The sequence below is a fragment of the Dicentrarchus labrax genome, unplaced genomic scaffold, assembly GCF_905237075.1.
Source record: "Dicentrarchus labrax unplaced genomic scaffold, dlabrax2021, whole genome shotgun sequence".
Taxonomy (NCBI): domain Eukaryota; kingdom Metazoa; phylum Chordata; class Actinopteri; family Moronidae; genus Dicentrarchus; species Dicentrarchus labrax.
Window position 1 is genome coordinate 22891319 of NW_026136708.1, and position 26877 is coordinate 22918195.

The following is a 26877-nucleotide window of genomic DNA, read 5'->3' on the forward strand; positions in this document are numbered from 1 at the left end:
ATGATGAACTTCCGTCAGAGGATGGGATGGGTGGGCGTGGCTCTCTACCTGTTGCTCAGCGTCGTGGTGGCATACTATGTCTTTGAGGTTCACAGCTTCAGTTTGGAGCATGTGCAGAGAAGCAGGGCCAACCCCTCGGCTCCGCCCCTTGCCATCAGCTGGTCTCAGAGCATCAGTGCTCGTCTGCCGCCACTTCCAGTCTGGATGTGGGTGTCAGTCTTCCTGCTGCCGTACCTGCAGCTCTTCCTCTTCCTGTTCTCCTGTACGCGAGCGGACCCTCGCGCAGTTGGTTACTGCGTCCTTCCCGTCTGCCTCGCCCTGCTCTGCAGCCGCCGCCAAGCCACCCACAAACCAGCCAATCAGAGAGGCCCGCCGCTCATTGACACATAGTAGGGCGGGGCCATGGCGAGAGGATGAGGCTGTGAAACTGTTTGTGTTGCTGTTTGTGATGTCACTTCCTGTGTGCCTTTAGACAGTTTAACAAACACTGCCCTGAGCGTCGCCTGTCAGGACTCGTCGGTTGTCTGTCACAGAGAATCCTGTGCTGTGATTGGCCGGACAGTGTTCCTCTGCTGTGTGTCTGTGAAGCATCACTACTGTTGCTATGGTTACCTGCAGTTCAGTATTAAGACAGGAAGGTAAACTACTGACCTGACAGCTGCCAGCCAATCAAAACACTTTGCTGCATATAATAAGATGTTTCACATGACACACGCTGGTTACCATGACAACTTCATTACACCATCAATAAAATGAAAATTAAACAAAGACAAAGAAATTGATTTTATTTTGTTGTAAAAACGTAAAAATGTAATTTAAAGGAGGGAGACTGAAGGAGGAAGAGGAGATATATAAATATTAACAACAAGGAAAGAAGGTATCAAAGAGAACTGCTGCTAAAATACTGTAGTATTATTACAATATTAGTGTGGTGTTATTGTAGTATTATTAGTGTTATTTCAGTATTATTGTAGTATTATTAGTGTTATTGTAGTATTATTAGTGTTTCAGTATTATTGTAGTATTATCAGTATTATTGTAGTATTATTAGTGTTATTGTAGTATTATTAGTGTTATTTCAGTATTATTGTAGTATTATTAGTGTTATTTCAGTATTATTGTAGTATTATCAGTATTATTGTAGTATTATTAGTGTTATTGTAGTATTATTAGTGTTATTTCAGTATTATTGTAGTATTAGTGTTATTGTAGTATTATAAGTGTTATTGAAGTATTATTAGTGTTATTTCAGTATTATTGTAGTATCAGTATTATTGTAGTATAATTAGTGTTATTGTAGTATTATTAGTGTTATTTCAGTATTATTGTAATATTATTAGTATTATTAGTGTTATTTCAGTATTATTGTAATATTATTAGTATTGTAGTATTATTAGTGTTATTTCAGTATTATTGTAATATTATTAGTATTATTGTAGTATTATTAGTGTTATTGTAGTATTATTAGTATTATTGTAGTATTATTAGTGTTATTGTAGTATTATCAGTATTATTGTAGTATTATTAGTGTTACTGTAGTATTATCAGTATTATTAGTGTTATTGTAGTATTATTAGTGTTATTTCAGTATTATTGTAGTATCAGTATTATTGTAGTATTATTAGTGTTATTTCAGTATTATTGTAGTATCGGTATTATTGTAGTATTATTAGTGTTATTGTAGTATTATTAGTGTTATTGTAGTATTATTGTAGTATTATCAGTATTATTGTAGTATTATTAGTGTTATTTCAGTATTATTGTAGTATCAGTATTATTGTAGTATTATTAGTGTTATTGTAGTATTATTAGTGTTATTTCAGTATTATTGTAGTATCAGTATTATTGTAGTATTATCAGTATTATTGTAGTATTATTAGTGTTATTTCAGTATTATTGTAGTATCAGTATTATTGTAGTATTATTAGTGTTATTGTAGTATTATTAGTCTTATTTCAGTATTATTGTAGTATCAGTATTATTGTAATATTATTAGTATTATTGTAGTATTATCAGTATTATTGTAGTATTATTAGTGTTATTGTAGTATTATTAGTGTAATGGTAGTATTATTAGTGTTATTTCAGTATTATTGTAGTATCAGTATTATTGTAATATTATTAGTATTATTGTAGTATTATCAGTATTATTGTAGTATCAGTATTATTGTAGTATTATTAGTGTTATTGTAGTATTATTAGTGTTATTGTAGTATTATTAGTGTTATTTCAGTATTATTAGTGTTATTTCAGTATTATTGTAGTATTATTAGTGTTATTGTAGTATTATTAGTCTTATTTCAGTATTATTGTAGTATCAGTATTATTGTAATATCAGTATTATTGTAGTATTATTAGTGTTATTGTAGTATTATTAGTGTTATTGTAGGTTTATTAGTGTTATTGTAGGTTTATTAGTGTTATTTCAGTATTATTGTAGTATCAGTATTATTGTAGTATTATTAGTGTTATTTCAGTATTATTGTAGTATCAGTATTATTGTAGTATTAGTGTTATTGTAGTATTATTAGTGTTATTTCAGTATTATTGTAATATTATCAGTATTATTGTAATATCAGTATTATTGTAGTATCAGTATTATTGTAATATCATTAGTATTATTGTAGTATTATCAGTATTATTGTAGTATTATTAGTGTTATTGTAGTATGATTAGTATTATTGTAGTATTATCAGTATTATTGTAGTATTATTAGTGTTATTGTAGTATTATTAGTGTTATTGTAGTATTATTAGTGTTATTGTAGTATTATTAGTGTTATTTCAGTATTATTGTAGTATCAGTATTATTGTAGTATTATTAGTGTTATTGTAGTATTATTAGTGTTATTTCAGTATTATTGTAGTATCAGTATTATTGTAGTATTATTAATTCAATTCAATTCAATTCAATTTTATTTGTATAGCGCCAATTCATAACAGAAGTTATCTCAGGACACTTTTCAAATAGAGCAGGTCTAGACCGAACTCTTTAACATTAATTACAGAGACCCAACAGTACCACCATGAGCAAGCACTTGGCGACAAGGGCAAGGAAAAACTGCCTGTTAAAAGGCAGAAACCTAGGACAGATCCTCCGGCTCTAGGTGGGTGGTCGTCTGTCTCGACCAGTTGGGGTGAGAGAGAGAGAGAGAGAGAGAGAGAGAGAGAGAGAGAGAGCGACAGACAGACAGACAGACAGACAGGTGCACAGCAACAACAGACATACAGTACTACACACAGTACTACACAAAGTACTACATACAGTACTACACACAGTACTACACACAGTACTACATACAGTACTACAGACAGTACTACACACAGTACTACATCCAGTACTACACACAGTACTACACACAGTACTACACACAGTACTACATACAGTACTACACACAGTACTACATCCAGTACTACACACAGTACTACACACAGTACTACACACAGTACTACACACAGTTCACACACAGTACTACACACAGTACTACACACAGTACTACACACAGTACTACATACAGTACTACACACAGTACTACACACAGTACTTCTTACAGTACTACACACAGTACTACATACTACTACCACCTACACACAGTACTACACACAGTACTACACAAAGTACTACACAAAGTACTACATAAAGTCCTACATACAGTACTACCGATCGATAAGAACCTGCGAGACGAGAAAGCACAAGAACTCCGGGGAAGAAGTGAAGTTAGTAACATGCATTAATGGAACATGAATGAGTGCAGAAAGAGAGAGGAAGGGAGGAGCTCAGTGCACCATGGGAAATCCCCCGATAGTCTAGGCCTATAGCAGCATAACTAAGGGATGGTTCAGGACTCACCTGATCCAGCCCTAACTATAAGCTTTATCAAAGAGGAATGTCTTAAGCCTACTCTTGAATGTGGTGAGGGTGTCTGCCTCCCGAACCACAACTGGAAGCTGGTTCCACAGGAGAGGAGCTTGGTAACTGAAGGCTCTGGCTCCTGTTCTACTTTTAGAGACTATAGGAACCACAAGTAGCCCAGCATTCAGAGAACGTAGTGTTCCAGTGGGGTAATAGGGTACTATGAGCTCTTTAAGATATGAAGGGGCCTGACCATGAAGAGCTTTATAGGTGAGGAGGAGGATTTTAAATTCAATTCTACATTTTATAGGGAGCCAATGCAGAGTAGCTAGTACAGGAGAGATGTGATCTCTTTTTCTAGTTCCTGTCAGTACTCGTGCTGCAGCGTTCTGAATTAATTGGAGCGTTTTAATGGACTTATTGGGGCAACCTGATAATAAAGAGTTGCAGTAATCCAGCCTTGAAGTAACAAATGCATGGATTAGTTTTTCTGCATCTGTCTGTGATAGTATGTGTCTAATTTTTCTAATATTACGTAAATGAAAGAAGGCAGTCCTAGAGGTCTGCTTTATGTGGGAGTTAAATGACAAATCCTGATCAAAGATAACTCCAAGATTCCTGACAGTGGTGCTAGAGGCCAAGTTAATGCCATCTAGAGTGACTATATCTTTAGACAATGAGTCTCTAAGGTTTTTGGGGCCAAGAACAAGAATTTCGTTTTTTTCTGAGTTTAACATCAGAAAATTGCAGGTCATCCAGGATTTTATGTCCTTAAGACATGTTTGTAATTTAGATAATTGATTAATTTCATTGGGTTTGATTGATAGATATAACTGCGTATCATCTGCATAACAGTGAAAGTTAATGGAGTGATTCCTAATAATGTTGCCTAAAGGGAGCATATATAAAGTAAATAGTATTGGTCCAAGTACAGAACCTTGTGGAACTCCATGACTAACTTTAGTATTTATGGAGGATTCATCGTTAACATGTACAAACTGAGAACAATCTGATAAGTATGACTTAAACCAGGTTAGGGCAGTTCCTTTAATGCCAATTTGATGCTCAAGTCTCTGTAAAAGAATATCATGGTCAATGGTGTCAAATGCAGCACTAAGATCTAATAATACAAGTACAGAGACAAGTCCATTGTCAGAAGCAGTCAGAAGGTCATTATTAACTTTAACCAGAGCTGTCTCTGTGCTATGATGAACTCTAAATCCTGACTGAAAATCCTCAAATAAACTATTGTTATGTAGAAAGTCACACAACTCTTTAGCGACTACTTTCTCCAGAATCTTAGAGAGGAAGGGGAGGTTAGAAATCGGTCTATAGTTGGCTAAAACCCCTGGGTCAAGAGTGGACTTTTTAAGAATGGGTTTAATTACAGCTACTTTAAAGGACTGTGGTACATATCCTGATAATAAAGAAAGATTAATCATATCCAGTAAAGAAGTGCCAATTAAGGGAACAACTTCTTTAAGCAGCCTAGTTGGGATCGGGTCTAATAGACAGGTTGATGGCTTCGATGAAGAAATGATTGAAGTTAACTGATGAAGATCGATAGCAGAAAAACAGTCTAAATATACATCTAAGTTTACATTGACAGAAGTCCCTGAACTTGGAGAGCCACTGATAACTGTTGATGGCAGTTGGTGATTAATTTTTCTCTAATAGTAATAATTTTATTATAGAAGAAGCTCATGAAGTCATTGCTACTTAAGTTTATGGGGATATGTGGCTCGATAGAGCTGTGACTCTCTGTCAGCCTGGCTACAGTGCTGAAGAGGAACCTAGGGTTGTTCTTATTTTCTTCAATTAGTGCTGAGTAATAGGCTCCTCTGGCATTACGGAGGGCCTTTCTATAAATCTTAAGATCATCTTGCCAATTTGAGCGATATTCTGATAATTTGGAAGAGCGCCATTTCCTTTCAGATTTTCTAGCTATTTGTTTTAACTGGCGGGTTTGGTGGTTATACCAAGGTGCTAGTCTCCTATGTTTTAATAATTTCCTTTTTATAGGAGCGATAGAGTCTAATGTTGATCGTAGTGAGCCTGTAGCACTATCGACAAGATTATCAATTTCAGAGGGACTAAAGTCATTATAGGACTCTGTTAAATTCAGACATGGCATTGAATTAAACACTGAAGGAATCTCCTCCTTAAATTTAGCTACAGCACTGTCAGATAGACATCTGCTGTAGGAAGTTTTGCCTAATGGCTTATAATCTAATAGTATGAATTCAAAAGTTACTAAATAATGGTCAGATAGGAAAGGATTATGTGGGAAGACTATTAAATGTTCAATATCAATGCCATATGATAGAACAAGGTCAAGAGTGTGATTAAAACAATGAGTTGGTTTATTTACACTCTGACAGAAGCCAATTGAGTCTATTAATGATATAAATGCATTACTAAGGCTGTCATTATCAACATCCACATGAATATTAAAATCACCTACAATAATTACTTTATCTGATTTAAGGACTAAACTTGATAGAAACTCTGAAAATTCAGATATAAAATCAGAGTACGGTCCAGGAGCGCGGTACACTATAACAAATAGAACTGGCTGCAGTGTTTTCCAGGTCGGGTGAGAAAGACTAAGAACAAGGCTTTCAAATGAATTATAATTTAGTTTAGGTTTAGGGTCCATTAAAACGCTTGAATCATATATGGCTGCCACTCCACCTCCTCGGCCAGTACCTCGAGGAATGTGAGTATTAATATGACTGGGGGGGGTGGATTCATTTAGACTAACATACTCCTCGTGGGACAACCAGGTCTCAGTAAGACAAAGTAAATCAATATCATAATCTGATATTAATTCATTCACTAAAACAGCTTTAGAGGACAGAGACCTGATATTCAACAGCCCACATTTCATTCTCTTATTTTGTGCTACTGAGGAGTTGGTTTTAATTTTTATTAGATTTTTATGTTGAACTCCTCTTGTTTTTATTTCTTTAAATAGTTTAGGTGGTCGGGGGGACAGACACAGTCTCTATGGGGTTTTGGGTGGGTGACTGTTCTAAAGAAAGCGCAGAGAAGTGTGTAAGACAGCAGCTCTGCTTCCTGGTCCTAACTCTGGACTGTCAGGTTTTAGAGATAAACGTCGCCATATTTCTAGATAAGAGAGCCGCTCCATCCAAAGTGGGATGGATGCCGTCTCTCCTAATCAGACCAGGTTTTCCCCAAAAAGGCTTCCAGTTATCAATGAAGCCCACATCGTTTGCTGGACACCACCTCGACAACCAGTGGTGGAATGACAACATGCGGCTATACATGTCATCACTGGTCACATTGGGCAGGGGTCCAGAGAAAACTACGGTGTCCGACATTGTCTTAGCATAATTACACACCGACTCCACATTAATCTTAGTGACCTCCGATTGGCGTAAACGGGTGTCATTACCGCCGACGTGGATAACAATCTTACTGTATTTACGTTTACCTTTAGCCAGCAGTTTTAAATTTGATTCAATGTCGCCCGCTCTGGCCCCAGAGATACATTTAACTATGGCCGCTGGCTTCACTAACTTCACGTTTCTGACTATGGAGCTGCCAATAACCAGAGTTGGTTCCTCAGCGGGTGTGTCGCTGAGTGGGGAAAATGTATTAGAAACGTGAATGGGTTGGTGGTGAACTGTGGGCTTCGCCGTTCTAGTCTTCCTTCGCTCAGTCACCCAGCCTCCCTGTCTTCCCGGCTGCTCGGGAACTACCGGAGGAACTACCGGGGGAACTACCGGAGGAACTACCGGGGGAACTACTGGGGGATCTGCAGATCTAACAGAAGCTACCTTCGGTCGGACCGCACCGGCTCCTGGGGGCTGGCTAACTATAGCGGCTAAAGATATCTCAGTGGTGCGGTGCCGTTCCTCTAACTCACTAAGCCTTGCCTCCAGCGCAGTAAATAAACTACATTTAATGCAAGTACCATTATCATTAAAGGAGGCAGAGGAATAACTGAACATCTGACACACTGAGCAGGACAGAGGAGAGGGAGAGGGAGAAGCCATAGCTAACTGCTAATGCTAATGAAACTAACCTGCATGAAAAACTTTTAAAGTAGTGAAAAGTCGCTAAAAGAAGGAGTAACTCTGAGTGTTGAGGTAGAACTAGTCTACGTTTAAATATTAAGCGGGAAAATAACCGCTGTAACGAGTAAAACTAATGGAAGTGAACCGGAAGTGAGTCAGTACGCTTACCGTAGCACGTCCATTAGAAATCCAGAAATTATTAGTATTATTGTAATATTATTAGTATTATTGTAGTATTATCAGTATTATTGTAATATTATTAGTATTATTGTAGTATTATTAGTGTTATTGTTATTGTTGATAATATACCTGTATGTTATATCATTTTAGATTCACTAATAAAATATTTAGGACCACCTGCAGCTGAATCATCGGACCAGGAACAGCCATGCACCTCAGCTGCTCCGGTTTCCTCAGTTTTTTGGCGTTTTTGAGCACTTTTTATTTTTTGTTTGCACAGGTCTCCATGGCGACGGCGAGTCGCATTGTTTACACCCGCGACCAGATGATCGCCCTGCGGCCCCCGAGCATCCTGACTGGAGAGAGACCCTCCATACCGGAGGAGCTGAGGAGGAGACGGCGAGGCTGCAGAGCGGGGGTTAAACGGAGGATGAAGAAGAGGAGCTTTAAACCCTACAAACGTGGCTACACGAGCAGATACCGGACTCCATCGTCACCATTCCCGGCTTCCAGACGGTTCGAGCCGACAGGGACACCACCGCGACCGGCATGAAGAAAGGAGGGGGACTGCCCGTGTAGAAAAGGCCCCAAAGTTGGGACATATTATGTTTAGTGTGTGATTTCATAGATGTAGTGTTGGTCAGCTCATATAAGAGCGCCCCCCCTGCTGGTTATATAGCGTAACTGACGGTACTTGGTCAGAGAGGTGTGTGCTCCGGTGAGACGGCAGAGTGAGGGATTCACGGTTCAATTAACAATTAACGCCACGGCAAGTGGTCTGTGCGTGGATGGAAAAAGAACCACATGACCTCATTGCCAGCAAGAGGATATTAAACCACCTGCACTATCCATCACCTGCTTCTTCATTGTGGACCTCTGAGCATTAATTAGCCTTAAGTTGGTGTTCTGGCCGGCACCCCGGTGTGAACTCAGTTTCACTATTATTGTAGTATTATTGGTATTATTTCAGTATTATTTCACTATTATTGTAGTATTATTAGTATTATTTCAGTATTATCAGTATTATTTTAGTATTATTAGTATTATTTCAGTATTATTAGTATTATTGTAGTATTATTAGTATTATTTCAGTATTATTAGTATTATTTTAGTATTATTAGTATTATTTCAGTATTATTAGTATTATTGTAGTATTATTAGTATTATTTCACTATTATTGTAGTATTATTAGTATTATTTCAGTATTATTAGTATTATTTTAGTATTATTAGTATTATTTCAGTATTATTAGTATTATTGTAGTATTATTAGTATTATTTCACTATTATTGTAGTATTATTAGTATTATTTCAGTATTATTGTAGTATCAGTATTATTGTAGTATTATTAGTATTATTTCAGTATTATTGTAGTTTCAGTATTATTGTAGTATTATTAGTATTATTTCAGTATTATTAGTATTATTTCAGTATTATTGTAGTATTATTAGTGTTATTTCAGTATTATTGTAGTATCAGTATTAGTGTAGTATTATTAGTATTATTTCAGTATTATTGTAGTATCAGTATTATTGTAGTATTATTAGTATTATTTCAGTATTATTAGTATTATTTCACTATTATTGTAGTATTATTAGTATTATTTCAGTATTATTAGTATTATTTTAGTATTATTAGTATTATTTCAGTATTATTAGTATTATTGTAGTATTATTAGTATTATTTCACTATTATTGTAGTATTATTAGTATTATTTCAGTATTATTGTAGTATCAGTATTATTGTAGTATTATTAGTATTATTTCAGTATTATTGTAGTTTCAGTATTATTGTAGTATTATTAGTATTATTTCAGTATTATTGTAGTATTATTAGTGTTATTTCAGTATTATTGTAGTATCAGTATTATTGTAGTATTATTAGTATTATTTCAGTATTATTGTAGTATCAGTATTATTGTAGTATTATTAGTATTATTTCAGTATTATTAGTATTATTTCAGTATTATTGTAGTATTATTAGTGTTATTTCAGTATTATTAGTATTATTGTAGTATTATTAGTATTATTTCAGTATTATTAGTATTGTAGTATTATTAGTATTATTTCACTATTATTGTAGTATTATTAGTATTATTTCAGTATTATTGTAGTATCAGTATTATTGTAGTATTATTAGTATTATTTCAGTATAATTGTAGTTTCAGTATTATTGTAGTATTATTAGTATTATTTCAGTATTATTAGTATTATTTCAGTATTATTGTAGTATTATTAGTGTTATTTCAGTATTATTGTAGTATCAGTATTATTGTAGTATTATCAGTATTATTTCAGTATTATTAGTATTATTTCAGTATTATTGTAGTATTATTAGTATTATTTCAGTATTATTTCAGTATTATTGTAGTATTATTAGTATTATTTCAGTATTATTTCAGTATTATTTCAGTATTATTGTAGTATTATTAGTGTTATTTCCATATTATTGCAATAACATGTTTTCGCCCATCAGAAATGTTTTGATAACTAAATTATATATATTTATCATCACTTTTTATCAAACTAATTGATACTTTAACTGATCGATTAGAAGAGGCAGACTTATGACAGACACTTTATTTTTTACTCTTTAACCGAGTCTCTCTCTCTCTCACACACACACACACACACACACTCTCTCTCTCTCTCTCACACACACACACACACACACACACACACACACACACCTAAAGCAGCTTTCATCAAGGCAAATCAATCATGTGACTGATCACCTGACGTCATTCTTCACTTCAAACAGGTAAAACAGTGACGTCATCACGTCTCAGAGTCCTCAGGTGTCTCAGGTTTTGGATCTTTTAGCTGGAGGTTCAGGTTTAGACTTTTGAGGATCCTCTGGCTCCTCCTCCTCCTCCTCCTCCTCCTCCTCCTCCTCCTCCTCCTCACCTGCAGCAGGTGAAACAGGTGAATCATAAAACCTGTTGTTGTCTCACAGAACAGCTAACAGTTAGCTTCAGTTAGCTCACCGTCTGCGCAGTCTCCGCGGGCTTTTTCCCGCTCCACCAGCGCGCTCAGAAGTCGTGATACGTTCTGGTTCAGCTCGTGAACTCCGTTGATCAGAGAACTCAGATTACTTTGTACTTGAACGCTGACTGTCTCTCTCATCCCGTCTCTGAACTTCAGCTCTGCAGAGACAGCCGCCATCTTCACTGCAGCCTGACGTCAGGATGCACGGTCTGCTGCCTTCAGGAACCCTCCGGAAATTACGCTACTGAGGAATGAACTAATGCAGAAATAAAGTATTCTAGATATATTTCTCTTTAGTCCGCCTTTAATCACAAAGCTCACGATAGATAGATAGATAGATAGATAGATAGATAGATAGATAGATAGATAGATAGATACTTTATTTATCCCGAGGGAAATTCAATGACTAAGTTTTCCGGTTTTTTTATGCAAACATGAACTAAAAGATCACTGACGGTCCCTGAAGGCACCATCATTAGTGATGAGAAGGATCAATAATCTTTAATAACCGGAATAAACGTTATTATTGGAATTAAATCTCTTTATTAGTTTGATTTCTGGTTTTAAACTCGGTGACCTCTGACCCCGGTATGCCGCCAAATACGATCTGCGGAAATAAACCGGAAGTTGTAGTTAGGGTTATCGGCAGCTCGCGGTTTGATAACAAAGATCTGATCAGCTGATCAGAAGAAGCGGATTATTGGTCGTTATTGACCCGGTTATTGGCTGGTTACACGCGGAGCGTACGCTGTGAAGGTCCCGGTTCGGTTCCGGTTCGGTTCCGGTTCGACTCGGTAAGCTTTTATTCACCGAGCTAGCAGTTAGCATTAGCACGAGCATTAGCACGATGCTAACTGACGTCTGGTTTAAAACGGACGATATATTGATTGTTTTCTTATCACACTGATCGATACACGCAGAATGAAGGTGGCGCTGTTTGTGTTGTGATCACGTTTGCTACAGTCAATAACGGCTGTACAATCAATAATCAATAGAATCACACTTCAGATGGCAGTTTGTTCAGACTGAGACTTATTGATTATTGTTTACTGATCAGACAAACCGTAAACATTAATTTGTTTGTTTAGGAGGATGTCGGAGGAGCAGACTGTACAACCAGTAATCAATAATCTGTTTATTGATTAGGAGGATGTCGGAGGAGCAGACAGTACAACCAGTAATCAATAATCTGTTTATTGATCAGGAGGATGTCGGAGGAGCAGACTGTACAACCAGTAATCAATAATCTGTTTATTGATCAGGAGGATGTCGGAGGAGCAGACAGTACAATCAGTAATCAATAATCTGTTTATTGATCAGGAGGATGTCGGAGGAGCAGACAGTAAAATCAGTAATCAATAATCTGTTTATTGATCAGGAGGATGTCGGAGGAGCAGACTGTACAACCAGTAATCAATAATCTGTTTATTGATCAGGAGGATGTCGGAGGAGCAGACAGTACAATCAGTAATCAATAATCTGTTTATTGATCAGGAGGATGTCGGAGGAGCAGACAGTACAATCAGTAATCAATAATCTGTTTATTGATCAGGAGGATGTCGGAGGAGCAGACTGTACAACCAGTAATCAATAATCTGTTTATTGATCAGGAGGATGTCGGAGGAGCAGACAGTACAATCAGTAATCAATAATCTGTTTATTGATCAGGAGGATGTCGGAGGAGCAGACATTACAATCAGTAATCAATAATCTGTTTATTGATCAGGAGGATGTCGGAGGAGCAGACAGTACAATCAGTAATCAATAATCTGTTTATTGATCAGGAGGATGTCGGAGGAGCAGACAGTACAATCAGTAATCAATAATCTGTTTATTGATCAGGAGGATGTCGGAGGAGCAGACAGTACAATCAGTAATCAATAATCTGTTTATTGATCAGGAGGATGTCGGAGGAGCAGACAGTACAATCAGTAATCAATAATCTGTTTATTGATCAGGAGGATGTCGGAGGAGCAGACTGTACAATCAGTAATCAATAATCTGTTTATTGATCAGGAGGATGTCGGAGGAGCAGACAGTACAACCAGTAATCAATAATCTGTTTATTGATCAGGAGGATGTCGGAGGAGCAGACTGTGTCTCTGGTTGATGTTCTGGAGGAAGATGAGGAATTGGAGGAAGAAGCTTCAGCTGTTTTAGCAGGAAGTGACTCTGATCACTGCTCATATCCTCAGGTTATTATTATTATTATTATTATTATTATTATTATTATTATTAATGTTATTATTGTTATTATTATTGTTATTATTATTAATGTTATTATTTTTTGTTATTATTGTTATTATTGTTATTATTATTAATGTTATTATTATTATTATTATTAATGTTATTATTGTTATTATTATTGTTATTAATGTTATTAATGTTATTATTGTTACTAATGTTATTAATGTTATTATTATTGTTTATTATTGTTATTATGTAATTATTATTGTTATAAATGTTATTATTATTATTAGTTATTATTGTTATTATTATTAATGTTATTATTGTTATTATTATTGTTATTAATGTTATTATTGTTACAATGTTATTAATGTTACTATTATTGTTATTATTATTGTTATTAATGTAATTATTATTGTTATAAATGTTATTATTATTATTAACGTTATTATTGTTATTAATGTTATTATTGTTACTAATGTTATTAATGTTACTATTATTGTTATTATTATTGTTATTAATGTAATTATTATTGTTATAAATGTTATTATTGTTATTAATGTTGTTATTATTGTTATTATTATTATTAATGTGATTATTATTATTATTATTGTTATTAATGTTATTATTACTATTATTAATGTTATTATTGTTATTGTTGTGTGTTACTGTGTGTGTGTGTGTGTGTGTGTGTGTGTGTGTGTATTTCAGGGCTACGTGAAGCGACAGGCTCTGTACGCCTGTAACACGTGCACACCGAAGGGCGGCGAGGCGGCGGGCGTGTGTCTGGCCTGTTCATACAAATGTCATGAAGGTCATGACCTCTTCGAACTTTACACCAAGAGGTCGACATTCACACACTGCCTATCAAACATATTGATTCACACACACTGCCTATCACACATATTGATTCACACACACTGCCTATCAAACATATTGATTCACACACACTGCCTATCACACATATTGATTCACACACACTGCCTATCAAACATATTGATTCACACACACTGCCTATCAAACATATTGATTCACACACACTGCCTATCACACATATTGATTCACACACACTGCCTATCACACATATTGATTCACACACACTGCCTATCACACATATTGATTCACACACACTGCCTATCAAACATATTGATTCACACACACTGCCTATCACACATATTGATTCACAAACACTGCCTATCAAACATATTGATTCACACACACTGCCTATCAAACATATTGATTCAAACATATTGATCATTAAACATCAGAAGTGATCAGCTGATATTGAACATTTCTGACTCACTCTTCTTCTGTGGTTTCTGCAGGAACTTCCGCTGTGACTGTGGAAACAGGAAGTTCACAGAGCTGCAGTGTAAACTCTACCCGGTGAGTACACAACACCTCATAACTAACAACAACAACAACAACAACACATGAGTTCCATTATCTCCTCTGCTGTGATTCATGTTAAGTTTCATTGACATAAAAATTAAAAACAGGAGCAGAACAAAGTCCTCTTTTCCTGGTTCCCAGGTAGAGGACAGGTGAGCTGTTGGTCAACGATCTGATGTTGTTCTCTGTCATATTGTCACAAAACAAACAAACCATAAACAAACTGAGTGGAGGAGCAGCTGGAGACACAGCGACAGGTACAACTCACCGTCTCTGTGTGTGTTTCAGGAGAAGGACGAGGTCAACAGTCTGAACAAATACAGTCACAATTTCTTTGGGGTCTATTGTACCTGCAGCCGGCCTTACCCAGACCCAGACGACCAGGTGAGACCCTCAGCTGACCCTCACCTGTCCACCAGGTGTGTGCTGGTTCCTTCATTAACTTTGTCTGTTCTGTATCCAGGTGGAGGATGAGATGATTCAGTGTGTGGTGTGTGAGGACTGGCTGCACGGCAGGGTGAGTCGAACACTCACGACCACTTAATGCTCTGTACGTGCTACATTCACTCACTCACTCATTCATTCATTTATTCATTGATGGCCGCGGCTCATCAGAACAGAAACTAATCAATCAATCATTCCTTCATTCATTCATTCATTCATTCATTCATTCACACACCAATCCGGGAGTAATTTAAGGTTTAGTATTTTGCTCAAGGACACTTCGACATGGAGCCAGAGGAGTCGGGTATCGAACCACCAACCTTCTGATTAGTCAGATCAGTGCGATCAGCCACCCGGTTCGTAACAGTACCGGTAACAGTACCGGTAACAGTACCGGTGCAGGAAGACGGTAAATAAAGCTGTTGTACCGCCCCCTGCTGGCCGACACTGAAGCTGTTTGTGTTTACAGCACCTGGGCTGTTTGGTTCCAGACTGTGTGGAGCTGCAAGAGATGATCTGTGAATCCTGTATGAACAAAAACCCTTTCCTCTGGACCTACGCCGCTCACCTGGCAGGTACATCCTCCTGTTCACCTCACACTGCTCACTGATACCAGCATCGGAACCCAGTGGAATCATGTACTTCCTGTGGGTGTGATTCAATTTTTAATTTCAATAAAGCGTCAATTCGTAACAGACATTATCTCTGGACACTTTTCAAATAGAGCAGGTTTAGACCGAACTCCTTTATACCATTATTTACAGAGACCCAACAGTACCACCATGAGCAAGACCTTGGCGACAAGGGCAAGGAAAAAGTGCCTTTTAAGAGGCAGAGACCTCTGAACCCTACCCTTACAAAAATTAGACACATACTATCACAGACAGATGCAGAAAAACTAATCCATGCATTTGTTACTTCAAGGCTGGATTACTGCAACTCTTTATTATCAGGTTGCCCCAATAAGTCCATTAAAATGCTCCAATTAATTCAGAACGCTGCAGCACGAGTACTGACAGGAACTAGAAAAAGAGATCACATCTCTCCTGTACTAGCTTCTCTGCATTGGCTCCCTGTAAAATGTAGAATTGAATTTAAAATCCTCCTCCTCACCTATAAAGCTCTTCATGGTCAGGCCCCTTCATATCTTAAAGAGCTCATAGTACCCTATTACCCCACTAGAACACTATGTTCTCTGAATACTGGGCTACTTGTGGTTCCTATAGTCTCTAAAAGTAGAACAGGAGCCAGAGCCTTCAGTTACCAAGCTCCTCTCCTGTGGAACCAGCTTCCAGTTGTGGTTCTGGAGGCAGACACCCTCACCACATTCAAGAGTAGACTTAAGACATTCCTCTTTGATAAAGCTTATAGTTAGGGCTGGATCAGGTGAGTCCTGAACCATCCCTTAGTTATGCTGCTATAGGCCTAGACTATCGGGGGATTTCCCATGATGCACTGAGCTCCTCTCTTCCTCTCTCTTTCTGCAACTCATTCATGTCCCATTAATGCATGTTACTAACTTCACTTCTTCCCCGGAGTTCTTGTGCTTTCTTGTCTCGCAGGTTCTTATCGATCCTGGTGGAGCCTCCTGCCATGGTCCTGCTAGATTGCCATTGCCAATACTGTTGTTGCTGTGCACCTGTCTGTCTGTCTGTCTCTCTGTCTCTGTCTCCCTCTCTCTCTCTCTCTCTCTCTCTCTCTCTCTCTCAGTGCACCATGGGAAATCCCCCGATAGTCTAGGCCTATAGCAACATAACTAAGGGATGGTTCAGGACTCACCTGATCCAGCCCTAACTATAAGCTTTATCAAAGAGGAATGTCTTAAGCCTACTCTTGAATGTGGTGAGGGTGTCTGCCTCCCGAACCACAACTGGAAGCTGGTTCCACAGGAGAGGAGCTTGGTAACTGAGGGCTCTGGCTCCTGTTCTACTTTTAGAGACTATAGGAACCACAAGTAGCCCAGCATTCAGAGAACGTAGTGTTCTAGAGGGGTAATAGGGTACTATGAGCTCTTTAAGATATGAATTAATTGTACTTCCTGTTCAGTTCCAGGTGCAGCAGTACAGGTGAAGGAGGAAACAGAAGACTCAAACACAAACAAAAAGGAAAAGGTGAGAGTATTGATCTGATGTGTTCCTCACATTTCATGGGGTTACCATGGTAACAACAGGTTTAATACGACAACAGGTATCAGTAGTTACATTGATTTATCCAAAGTGACAATAACTGCATTAAAATCAACCTAATCAAATACCAACCTGTCAGTTTAATCCATGTAATTGATTAATAATCAATAATCTGTCAGGATGATGAGGTCATCCAGCCCAGCTGTAAGAGGAGCCGTGAGGAGGTGGAGTCAAGCTGCCAACTGAAAGAGCTCAGTGCGATTGGTCAGAAAAGGGACCAATCAGGGGCCGTATTCTGGCCGTCAGCGTGGCGCTCCAAACTCTGTTTCTGCAGCAGCTGCCAGGTAATGTTCACCTGTCTGAGCTCCTATTGGCTGAAGCACTGATGATGTAACGGTGTGGTCACGTCGAGCATCTGTGCTTCCTCAGGAAAATCTGTCTGCCGCCGGTCTGTCCTTCCTGTTGGACGAGTCTGACACCGTCCTCGCCTACGAGCACAAAGGGAAGAGCAATGAGCAGACACAGCGAGGTCACGACCCCCTGATGTCAGCACTGGACAACCTGAACCGTGTGCAGCAGCTCGAGATCATCCATGGTACTAGTACTACATATAGTACTACATACAGTACATACAGTACATATAGTACTACATATAGTTCACACAGTACATATAGTACTACATACAGTACATGTAGTACTACATACAGTACATATAGTACTACATATAGTACACACAGTACATATAGTACTACATAGAGTTCACACAGTACATATAGTACTACATACAGTACATGTAGTACTACATATAGTACTACATACACTGTGTGCACAATTATTAGGCAAGTTATATTTTTGAGGATTCATTTTATTATTGAACAACTACAGTGCTCTCGGTCAATCCAAAATGTTAATGAACCTAAACCTGAATGTTTAAGAAAGTAAAAGTGATTTTGGTTTTGTCTTTCTTAAGAGAATATATATATGTGCAGAATTATTAGGCAACTATTAGTGTGCAGAATTATTAAACAAGTGAGATGGGAAAATTTTTGTTTTTTCATTTAGTTGCATATTTTCATCTGTTAAAGTGAGAATAATAAAACAACTCAAAATTTACAAATAAACATTATTATTATTTTTTTAAATTTTTTTTCATCCTTAAGGCCTTTACTGGCTAGCCATGCAGTGGAGTACTTCAATGCATGCGATGGAGCATTGTCCTGCATAAAAACCATGGTCTTCTTGAAAGATGCAGACTTTTTCCTGTTCCACTTCTTGAAGAAAGTGTCTTCTAAAAACTGGCAGTAGGTTTGGGAGTTGATTTTAGGCCATCTTCAACCCGAAAAGGTCCAACTAGCTCATGTTTAATAATACCAGCCAATACCAGTACCCCACCTCCACCTTGCTGGCGTCTGAGTCAAAGTGGAGCTCTGTGTCCGTTACTGATCCAGCCACGGGCCCATCCATCTGGTCCATCAAGAGTCACTCTCATCTCATCAGTCCATAAAACCTTTGAAAAATCTGTCTTCAGATATTTCTTGGCCCAGTCTTGACGTTTCAACTTGTGTGTTTTGTTCAGTGGTGGTCGGGTTTCAGCCTTCCTTACTTTGGCCATGTCTGTAAGCACTGAACACCTTGTACTTCTGGGCACTCTGGGTAGGTTGCAGTTCTGGAATATGGCAGCACTGGAGGATAATGGGTTCCTGGTAGCTTCACGTTTGATTCTTCTCAAATCTTTGGCAGTTGATTTGCGTCTTTTTTCTCAATACGTTTCTTGCGACCCTGTTGGCTATTTGCAACAAAACGTTTGATGGTTCTGTGGTCACGCCCCAATATCTTAGCAATTTCAAGAGTGCTGCATCCCTCTGAAAGACTTTCTACAATTTTTGACTTTTCAGAGTCTGTTAAATCTCTTTTTTGGCCCATTTTGCCTGAGGAAGAGAAGCTGTCTAATAATTATGCACACCTTGATATAGAGTGTTGATCTCCTTAGGCCACACCCTCACTCATTACGCAAATACACATCACCTGGTATGCTTAAATCCAATAAGCACTCAAGTTTATACAGCTTGAAGTTGGAAAATATGCATAAAAATTATGATATGGCCAAAATACTCACTTGCCTAATAATTGTGCACAGTGTATAGTACTACACACAGTACATATAGTACTACACACAGTACATATGGTACTACATATGGTACTACACACAGTACATATAGTACTACACACAGTACATATGGTACTACATATGGTACTACACACAGTACATATAGTACTACACACAGTACATATAGTACTACATACAGTACATATGGTACTACATATGGTACTACACACAGTACATATAGTACTACACACAGTACATATAGTACTACACACAGTACATATGGTACTACATATGGTACTACACACAGTACATATAGTACTACATATAGTACTACATACAGTACTACACCCAGTACTCACAGTACTACTACTACTGCAGTTCTCTGTGTGTTTCAGGTTATAACGACATGAAGAGCGAACTCAAGGACTTCCTGCAGAGATTTGCTGCTGAAGGAAAAGTGAGTTTGAGACTGAAGATGACCTTTGACCTTTTACGTGTGTTTGATCCACAGGAAGAAGTACAGAGGACTCACTGATTGAATATTGCTTCTTATGTTGCATTGTGGGATACTGAGTGTTTATTGAATGAACTGTTTCAGCTGCAGATGATCTATCAACGGTTAGGCTCGTGGAGGAAGATTTATATGCCCTCGCAATGCATGCTGGGTAGATCTTTGTCCAGCTTGACGCTGACCCGCTCTGACATCGTGCACACGTGGCCAACGATAACCTTAGGACCCAGTGCGTGATGGGAATATTGGTTGATTATATTAACAAAGTTTATTTAAAAATCTGAACGTGGTCTAAAAACTACAGACAGCCTACAAATGATTTAACAGGAAGTAAACATTTCTGTGACTTTATTCTTTAAAGGAAACTGTTTGACTGACTGCAGCTTTCTGACTGATCTCCAATCAGCCTATTGGTGTGAACTGATCAATACTTGAGTTTATGTCATGTGTACAATACCAGCTGATGTCATGTGATTGTTCTCTGATAGGTCGTGACTCCTGATGACATCCGTCAGTTCTTCGAACAGCAGCAGAATCGTAAGAGGCGGCGAGACGACGCCGGACCCTTCTATTCCACCTGAGGACCTTTGACCTCCAATTAATGTTGAAACTCCCTTTGACCTTTCTTGACCTCCTGACTTCATCTTCTTCCTGTTTCCTGTTGTCTCCTGTTGGTGTTGTGGATTTTCTGGACATTTAAAGTTTTTATCTGCAGTTAATTTTGAACCTCTAAGACTTCCTGTTTTTAACATTAACTGTGTTTCATTTTTAATGAAAACTAATAAAACTCAATAAGCTGAATTAACAACATGGAGTCTGATAATATTTCAAACCAGATCAGCCGCTGGTGTCTGGGTGAAGCTGGCTGAAAGTATTGTGGTACATTAGCTTGATAGTTAGCAACCAAGCTGACATTATCCATCAGACAAATTATGTTATGTGACTCTGTGTTGGACTCTGTGTTGTGGACTCTGTGTTGGACTCTGTGTTGGACTTTGTGTTGGACTCTGTGTTGTGGACTCTGTGTTGGACTTTGTGTTGGACTCTGTGTTGTGGACTCTGTGTTGGACTCTGTGTTGTGGACTCTGTGTTGTGGACTCTGTGTTGTGGACTCTGTGTTGGACTCTGTGTTGTAGACTCTGTGTTGGACTCTGTGTTGTGGACTCTGTGTTGTGGACTCTGTGTTGTGGACTCTGTGTTGGACTCTGTGTTGTGGACTGTGTGTTGGACTCTGTGTTGTGGACTGTGTGTTGGACTCTGTGTTGTGGACTGTGTTGTGGACTGTGTGTTGGACTCTGTGTTGTGGACTCTGTGTTGGACTCTGTGTTGTGGACTGTGTGCTGGACTCTGTGTTGTGGACTGTGTTGGACTCTGTGTTGTGGACTCTGTGTTGTGGACTGTGTTGGACTCTGTGTTGTGGACTCTGTGTTGTGGACTGTGTGTTGGACTCTGTGTTGTGGACTCTGTGTTGGACTCTGTGTTGGACTCTGTGTTGTGGACTGTGTTGTGGACTGTGTTGTGGACTCTGTGTTGTGGACTCTGTGTTGTGGACTCTGTGTTGTGGACTCTGGTTGTTATGGACTCTGTGTTGGACTCTGTGTTGTGGACTCTGTGTTGTGGACTCTGTGTTGGACTCTGTGTTGGACTCTGTGTTGTGGACTCTGTGTTGGACTCTGTGTTATGGACTCTGTGTTGTGGACTCTGTGTTGTGGACTCTGTGTTATGGACTCTGTGTTGGACTCTGTGGTGGACTCTGTGTTGTGGACTCTGTGTTGGACTCTGTGTTATGGACTCTGTGTTGTGGACTCTGTGTTGGACTCTGTGTTATGGACTCTGTGTTATGGACTCTGTGTTGGACTCTGTGGTGGACTCTGTGTTGTGGACTCTGTGTTGGACTCTGTGTTATGGACTCTGTGTTGTGGACTCTGTGTTGTGGACTCTGTGTTATGGACTCTGTGTTGGACTCTGTGGTGGACTCTGTGTTGGACTCTGTGTTGTGGACTCTGTGTTGGACTCTGTGTTGGACTCTGTGTTGTGGACTCTGTGTTGTGGACTCTGTGTTGTGGACTCTGTGTTATGGACTCTGTGTTGGACTCTGTGTGTGGACTCTGTGTTGGACTCTGTGTTGGACTCTGTGTTATGGACTCTGTGTTGGACTCTGTGGTGGACTCTGTGTTGGACTCTGTGTTGTGGACTCTGTGTTGTGGACTCTGTGTTATGGACTCTGTGTTGGACTCTGTGTTGGACTCTGTGGTGGACTCTGTGTTGGACTCTGTGTTGGACTCTGGTGGACTCTGTGTTGGACTCTGTGTTGTGGACTCTGTGGTGGACTCTGTGTTGGACTCTGTGTTGGACTCTGGTGGACTCTGTGTTGGACTCTGTGTTGTAGTGGGGGTCGGTCGTTCGTAGACGTTAGCGGACTCCATTTGTAAGCTAACATTAGCTGGTAGAGTGAGGAAAGGTCAAATAAGACACTTGAGACGTACAAACAGAAACAGAAATAAGACTTCACTCTGATAAACACTCATTCATACAGTTAACTACAATCTGACATATGGAACCTTTAAACTGAAACAAACAACCAGAAAACATAAGTTATTAATAACTGCGTTTTTTCCTTTCATATCTGTGAGGTCACAGGATAATAATGTGTTTTATGTCAGTTAGACTCACAGGGTCAATAACACTACAAATAAAGGTGATAAAACAGTATAAGATTATCTCACCAGTGTTTCCACATACACATATAATGACTCAGTTCATTCAAAAGTCAGTGCGTAAAATGAAGAAGAAGAATGGAAATATTAAAGTAGCTAAAAGCAGTAATTACTGTAGTAAATGTACTTTTTATGTTAATTATCAAGAGTCTGTTTCCTCTTGTACAGTACTACACACAGTACTACACACTGTACTACACACTGTACTACACACTGTACTACACACTGTACTACACACAGTACTACACACTGTACTACACACTGTACTACACACAGTACTACACACAGTACTACACACAGTACTACACACAGTACTACACACAGTACTACACACTGTACTACACACAGTACTACACACTGTACTACACACTGTACTACACACTGTACTACACACTGTACTACACACAGTACTACACACTGTACTACACACTGTACTACACACAGTACTACACACTGTACTACACACTGTACTACACACTGTACTACACACTACTACACACAGTACTACACACAGTACTACACACTGTACTACACACTGTACTACACACTGTACTACACACTGTACTACACACAGTACTACACACTGTACTACACACTGTACTACACACAGTACTACACACTGTACTACACACTGTACTACACACTGTACTACACACAGTACTACACACTGTACTACACACTGTACTACACAGTACTACACACTGTACTACACACTGTACTACACACAGTACTACACACTGTACTACACACAGTACTACATACAGTACTACACACTGTACTACACACAGTACTACACACAGTACTACACACAGTACTACACACTGTACTACATACAGTACTACATACAGTACTACACACAGTACTACACACAGTATTACACACAGTACTACACACAGTACTACATACAGTACTACACACAGTACTACACACAGTACTACACACTGTACTACACACTGTACTACATACAGTACTACATACAGTTCACACAGTACTACACACAGTACTACACACTGTACTACACACAGTACTACACACAGTACTACATACAGTACTACATACAGTACTACACACAGTACTACATACAGTACTACACACAGTACTACACACAGTACTACACACAGTACTACATACAGTACTACATACAGTACTACATACAGTACTACATACAGTACTACACACAGTACTACACACTGTACTACACACTGTACTACATACAGTACTACATACAGTACTACACACAGTACTACACACAGTACTACATACAGTACTACACACAGTACTACACACAGTACTACACACAGTACTACTTACAGTACTACACACAGTACTACACACAGTACTACACACAGTACTACTCAAAGTACTATATACAGTTCACACAGTACTACACATAGTACTACATCCAGTACTACACACAGTACTACACACAGTACTACATACAGTACTACACACAGTACTACATACAGTACTACATACAGTACTACTTACAGTACTACACACAGTACTACACACTGTACTATACACAGTACTACACACAGTACTACATACAGTACTACACACAGTACTACACACAGTACTACACAAAGTACTACACACAGTACTACACACAGAACTTCTTACAGTACTACACACAGTACTACATACAGTACTACACACAGTACTACACACAGTACTACACAAAGTACTACATACAGTACTACATACAGTACTACACACAGTACTACACACAGTACTTCTTACAGTACTACACACAGTACTACACACAGTACTACACAAAGTACTACACACAGTACTAAACACAGTACTACACACAGTACTACACACAGTACTACACACAGTACTACATACAGTACTAAACACAGTACTACACACAGTACTACACACTGTACTACATACAGTTCACATAGTACTACACACAGTACTACACACAGTACTACTTACAGTACTACACACAGTACTACACACAGTACTACACACAGTACTACTTACAGTACTACACACAGTACTACATACAGTACTACACACAGTACTACACAAAGTACTATATACAGTTCTCACAGTACTACACACAGTACTACATCCAGTACTACACACAGTACTACACACAGTACTACATACAGTACTACACACAGTACTACATACAGTACTACATACAGTACTACTTACAGTACTACACACAGTACTACACACTGTACTATACACAGTACTACACACAGTACTACATACAGTACTACACACAGTACTACACACAGTACTACACAAAGTACTACACACAGTACTACACACAGAACTTCTTACAGTACTACACACAGTACTACATACAGTACTACACACAGTACTACACACACTACTACACACAGTACTACATACAGTACTACATACAGTACTACACACTGTACTACACACAGTACTACTACTCACAGTACTACACACAGTACTACACACAGTACTATACAATGTACTACACACAGTACTAAACACAGTACTACACACAGTACTACACACAGTACTACACACAGTACTACATACAGTACTACATATAGTACTAAACACAGTACTACACACTACAGTACTACACACAGTACTACATACAGTCTACACATAGTACTACACACAGTACTACACACAGTACTACACACAGTACTACACACAGTTTACAGTACTACATACAGTACTACACACAGTACTACACACAGTACTACATACAGTACTACACACAGTACTACAATACTTCATACAGTACTACACACAGTACTACATACAGTACTACACACAGTACTACATACAGTACTACATACAGTTCACACAGTACTACACACAGTACTACACACAGTACTACACACAGTACTACACACTGTACTACACACAGTACTACACACAGTACTACACACAGTACTACACACAGTACTACACACAGTATTACACACAGTACTACACACTGTACTACATACAGTACTACACACAGTACTACACACAGTACTACACACAGTACTACACACAGTACTACACACAGTACTACACACTGTACTACACACAGTACTACACACAGTACTACACACAGTACTACACACAGTACTACACACAGTACTACACACAGTACTAAACACAGTACTACACATAGTACTACACACAGTACTACACACAGTACTAAACACAGTACTACACACAGTACTACACACAGTACTACATACAGTTCACATAGTACTCACACACAGTACTACACACAGTACTACTTACAGTACTACACACAGTACTACACACAGTACTACACACAGTACTACACACAGTACTACATACAGTACTACATACAGTACACACAGTACTACACACAGTACTACACACAGTACTACACACAGTACTACACACAGTACTACACACTGTACTACACACAGTACTACACACAGTACTACATACAGTACTACACACAGTACTACACACAGTACTACACACAGTACTACACACAGTACTACACACAGTACTACACACAGTTCTACACACAGTATCTACAGTTTCACAGTACTACACACAGTACTACATCCAGTACTACACACAGTACTACACACAGTACTACATACAGTACTACACACAGTACTACTTACAGTACTACACACAGTACTACACACAGTACTACACAAAGTACTACACACAGTACTACACACAGAACTTCTTACAGTACTACACACAGTACTACATACAGTACTACATACAGTACTACACACAGTACTACACAAAGTCACATACAGTACTACATCCAGTACTACACACAGTACTACACACAGTACTACATACAGTACTACACACAGTACTACACACAGTACTACACACAGTACTACACACAGTACTAAACACAGTACTACACACAGTACTACACACAGTACTACATACAGTACTACATACAGTACTAAACACAGTACTACACACAGTACTACACACTGTACTACATACAGTTCACATAGTACTACACACAGTACTACACACAGTACTACTTACAGTACTACACACAGTACTACACACAGTACTACACACAGTACTACACACAGTACTACACACAGTACTACATACAGTACTACACACAGTACTACACAAAGTACTATATACAGTTCTCACAGTACTACACACAGTACTACATCCAGTACTACACACAGTACTACACACAGTACTACATACAGTACTACACACAGTACTACATACAGTACTACATACAGTACTACACACAGTACTACACACAGTACTACACACTGTACTATACACAGTACTACACACAGTACTACATACAGTACTACACACAGTACTACACACAGTACTACACAAAGTACTACACACAGTACTACAC

General features: G+C 38.4%; 2 protein-coding genes across 4 annotated transcripts; both read left to right on the forward strand.

The window, feature by feature from the left end:
- On the forward strand, positions 1-390 carry tmem251 (transmembrane protein 251). The gene has a single exon (XM_051409243.1). It carries the CDS (start codon positions 1-3, stop codon positions 388-390), a length of 390 nt encoding a protein of 129 aa, XP_051265203.1.
- A 10639-nt stretch (positions 391-11029) lies between these two features.
- On the forward strand, positions 11030-20635 carry ubr7 (ubiquitin protein ligase E3 component n-recognin 7). 3 transcript variants are annotated; one of them, XM_051409199.1, is made up of 12 exons: positions 11030-11332; positions 13135-13255; positions 13959-14092; positions 14573-14633; positions 14928-15023; positions 15103-15156; positions 15553-15658; positions 17130-17194; positions 17389-17553; positions 17639-17804; positions 19712-19773; positions 20316-20635. In XM_051409199.1, the coding sequence occupies exons 2-12, from the start codon at positions 13139-13141 to the stop codon at positions 20406-20408; spliced, it is 1119 nt and encodes a 372-aa protein (XP_051265159.1). In that variant the 5' UTR covers positions 11030-11332; positions 13135-13138; the 3' UTR covers positions 20409-20635. The 3 variants fall into 3 exon arrangements, with proteins under 3 accessions (XP_051265159.1, XP_051265158.1, XP_051265157.1); XM_051409198.1 differs by lacking the exon at positions 11030-11332 and adding an exon at positions 11402-11854 and having other exon boundaries at positions 13077-13255; XM_051409197.1 differs by lacking the exon at positions 11030-11332 and adding an exon at positions 11405-11854.
- The last annotated feature ends 6242 nt before the right edge of the window (positions 20636-26877 follow it).

What these genes read in the sequence shown, in the direction of transcription:
- tmem251 (XM_051409243.1), top strand. Translation starts at nt 1, where the DNA reads ATGATGAACTTCCGTCAGAGGATGGGATGGGTGGGCGTGGCTCTCTAC.
- ubr7 (XM_051409199.1), top strand. Translation starts at nt 13,139, where the DNA reads ATGTCGGAGGAGCAGACTGTGTCTCTGGTTGATGTTCTGGAGGAAGAT. An exon ending in TTCGAACTTTACACCAAGAG is followed by an intron (nt 14,093 to 14,572) that starts GTCGACATTCAC and finishes TGGTTTCTGCAG; the next exon opens with GAACTTCCGCTGTGACTGTG. An exon ending in GCAGCTCGAGATCATCCATG is followed by an intron (nt 17,805 to 19,711) that starts GTACTAGTACTA and finishes TGTGTGTTTCAG; the next exon opens with GTTATAACGACATGAAGAGC.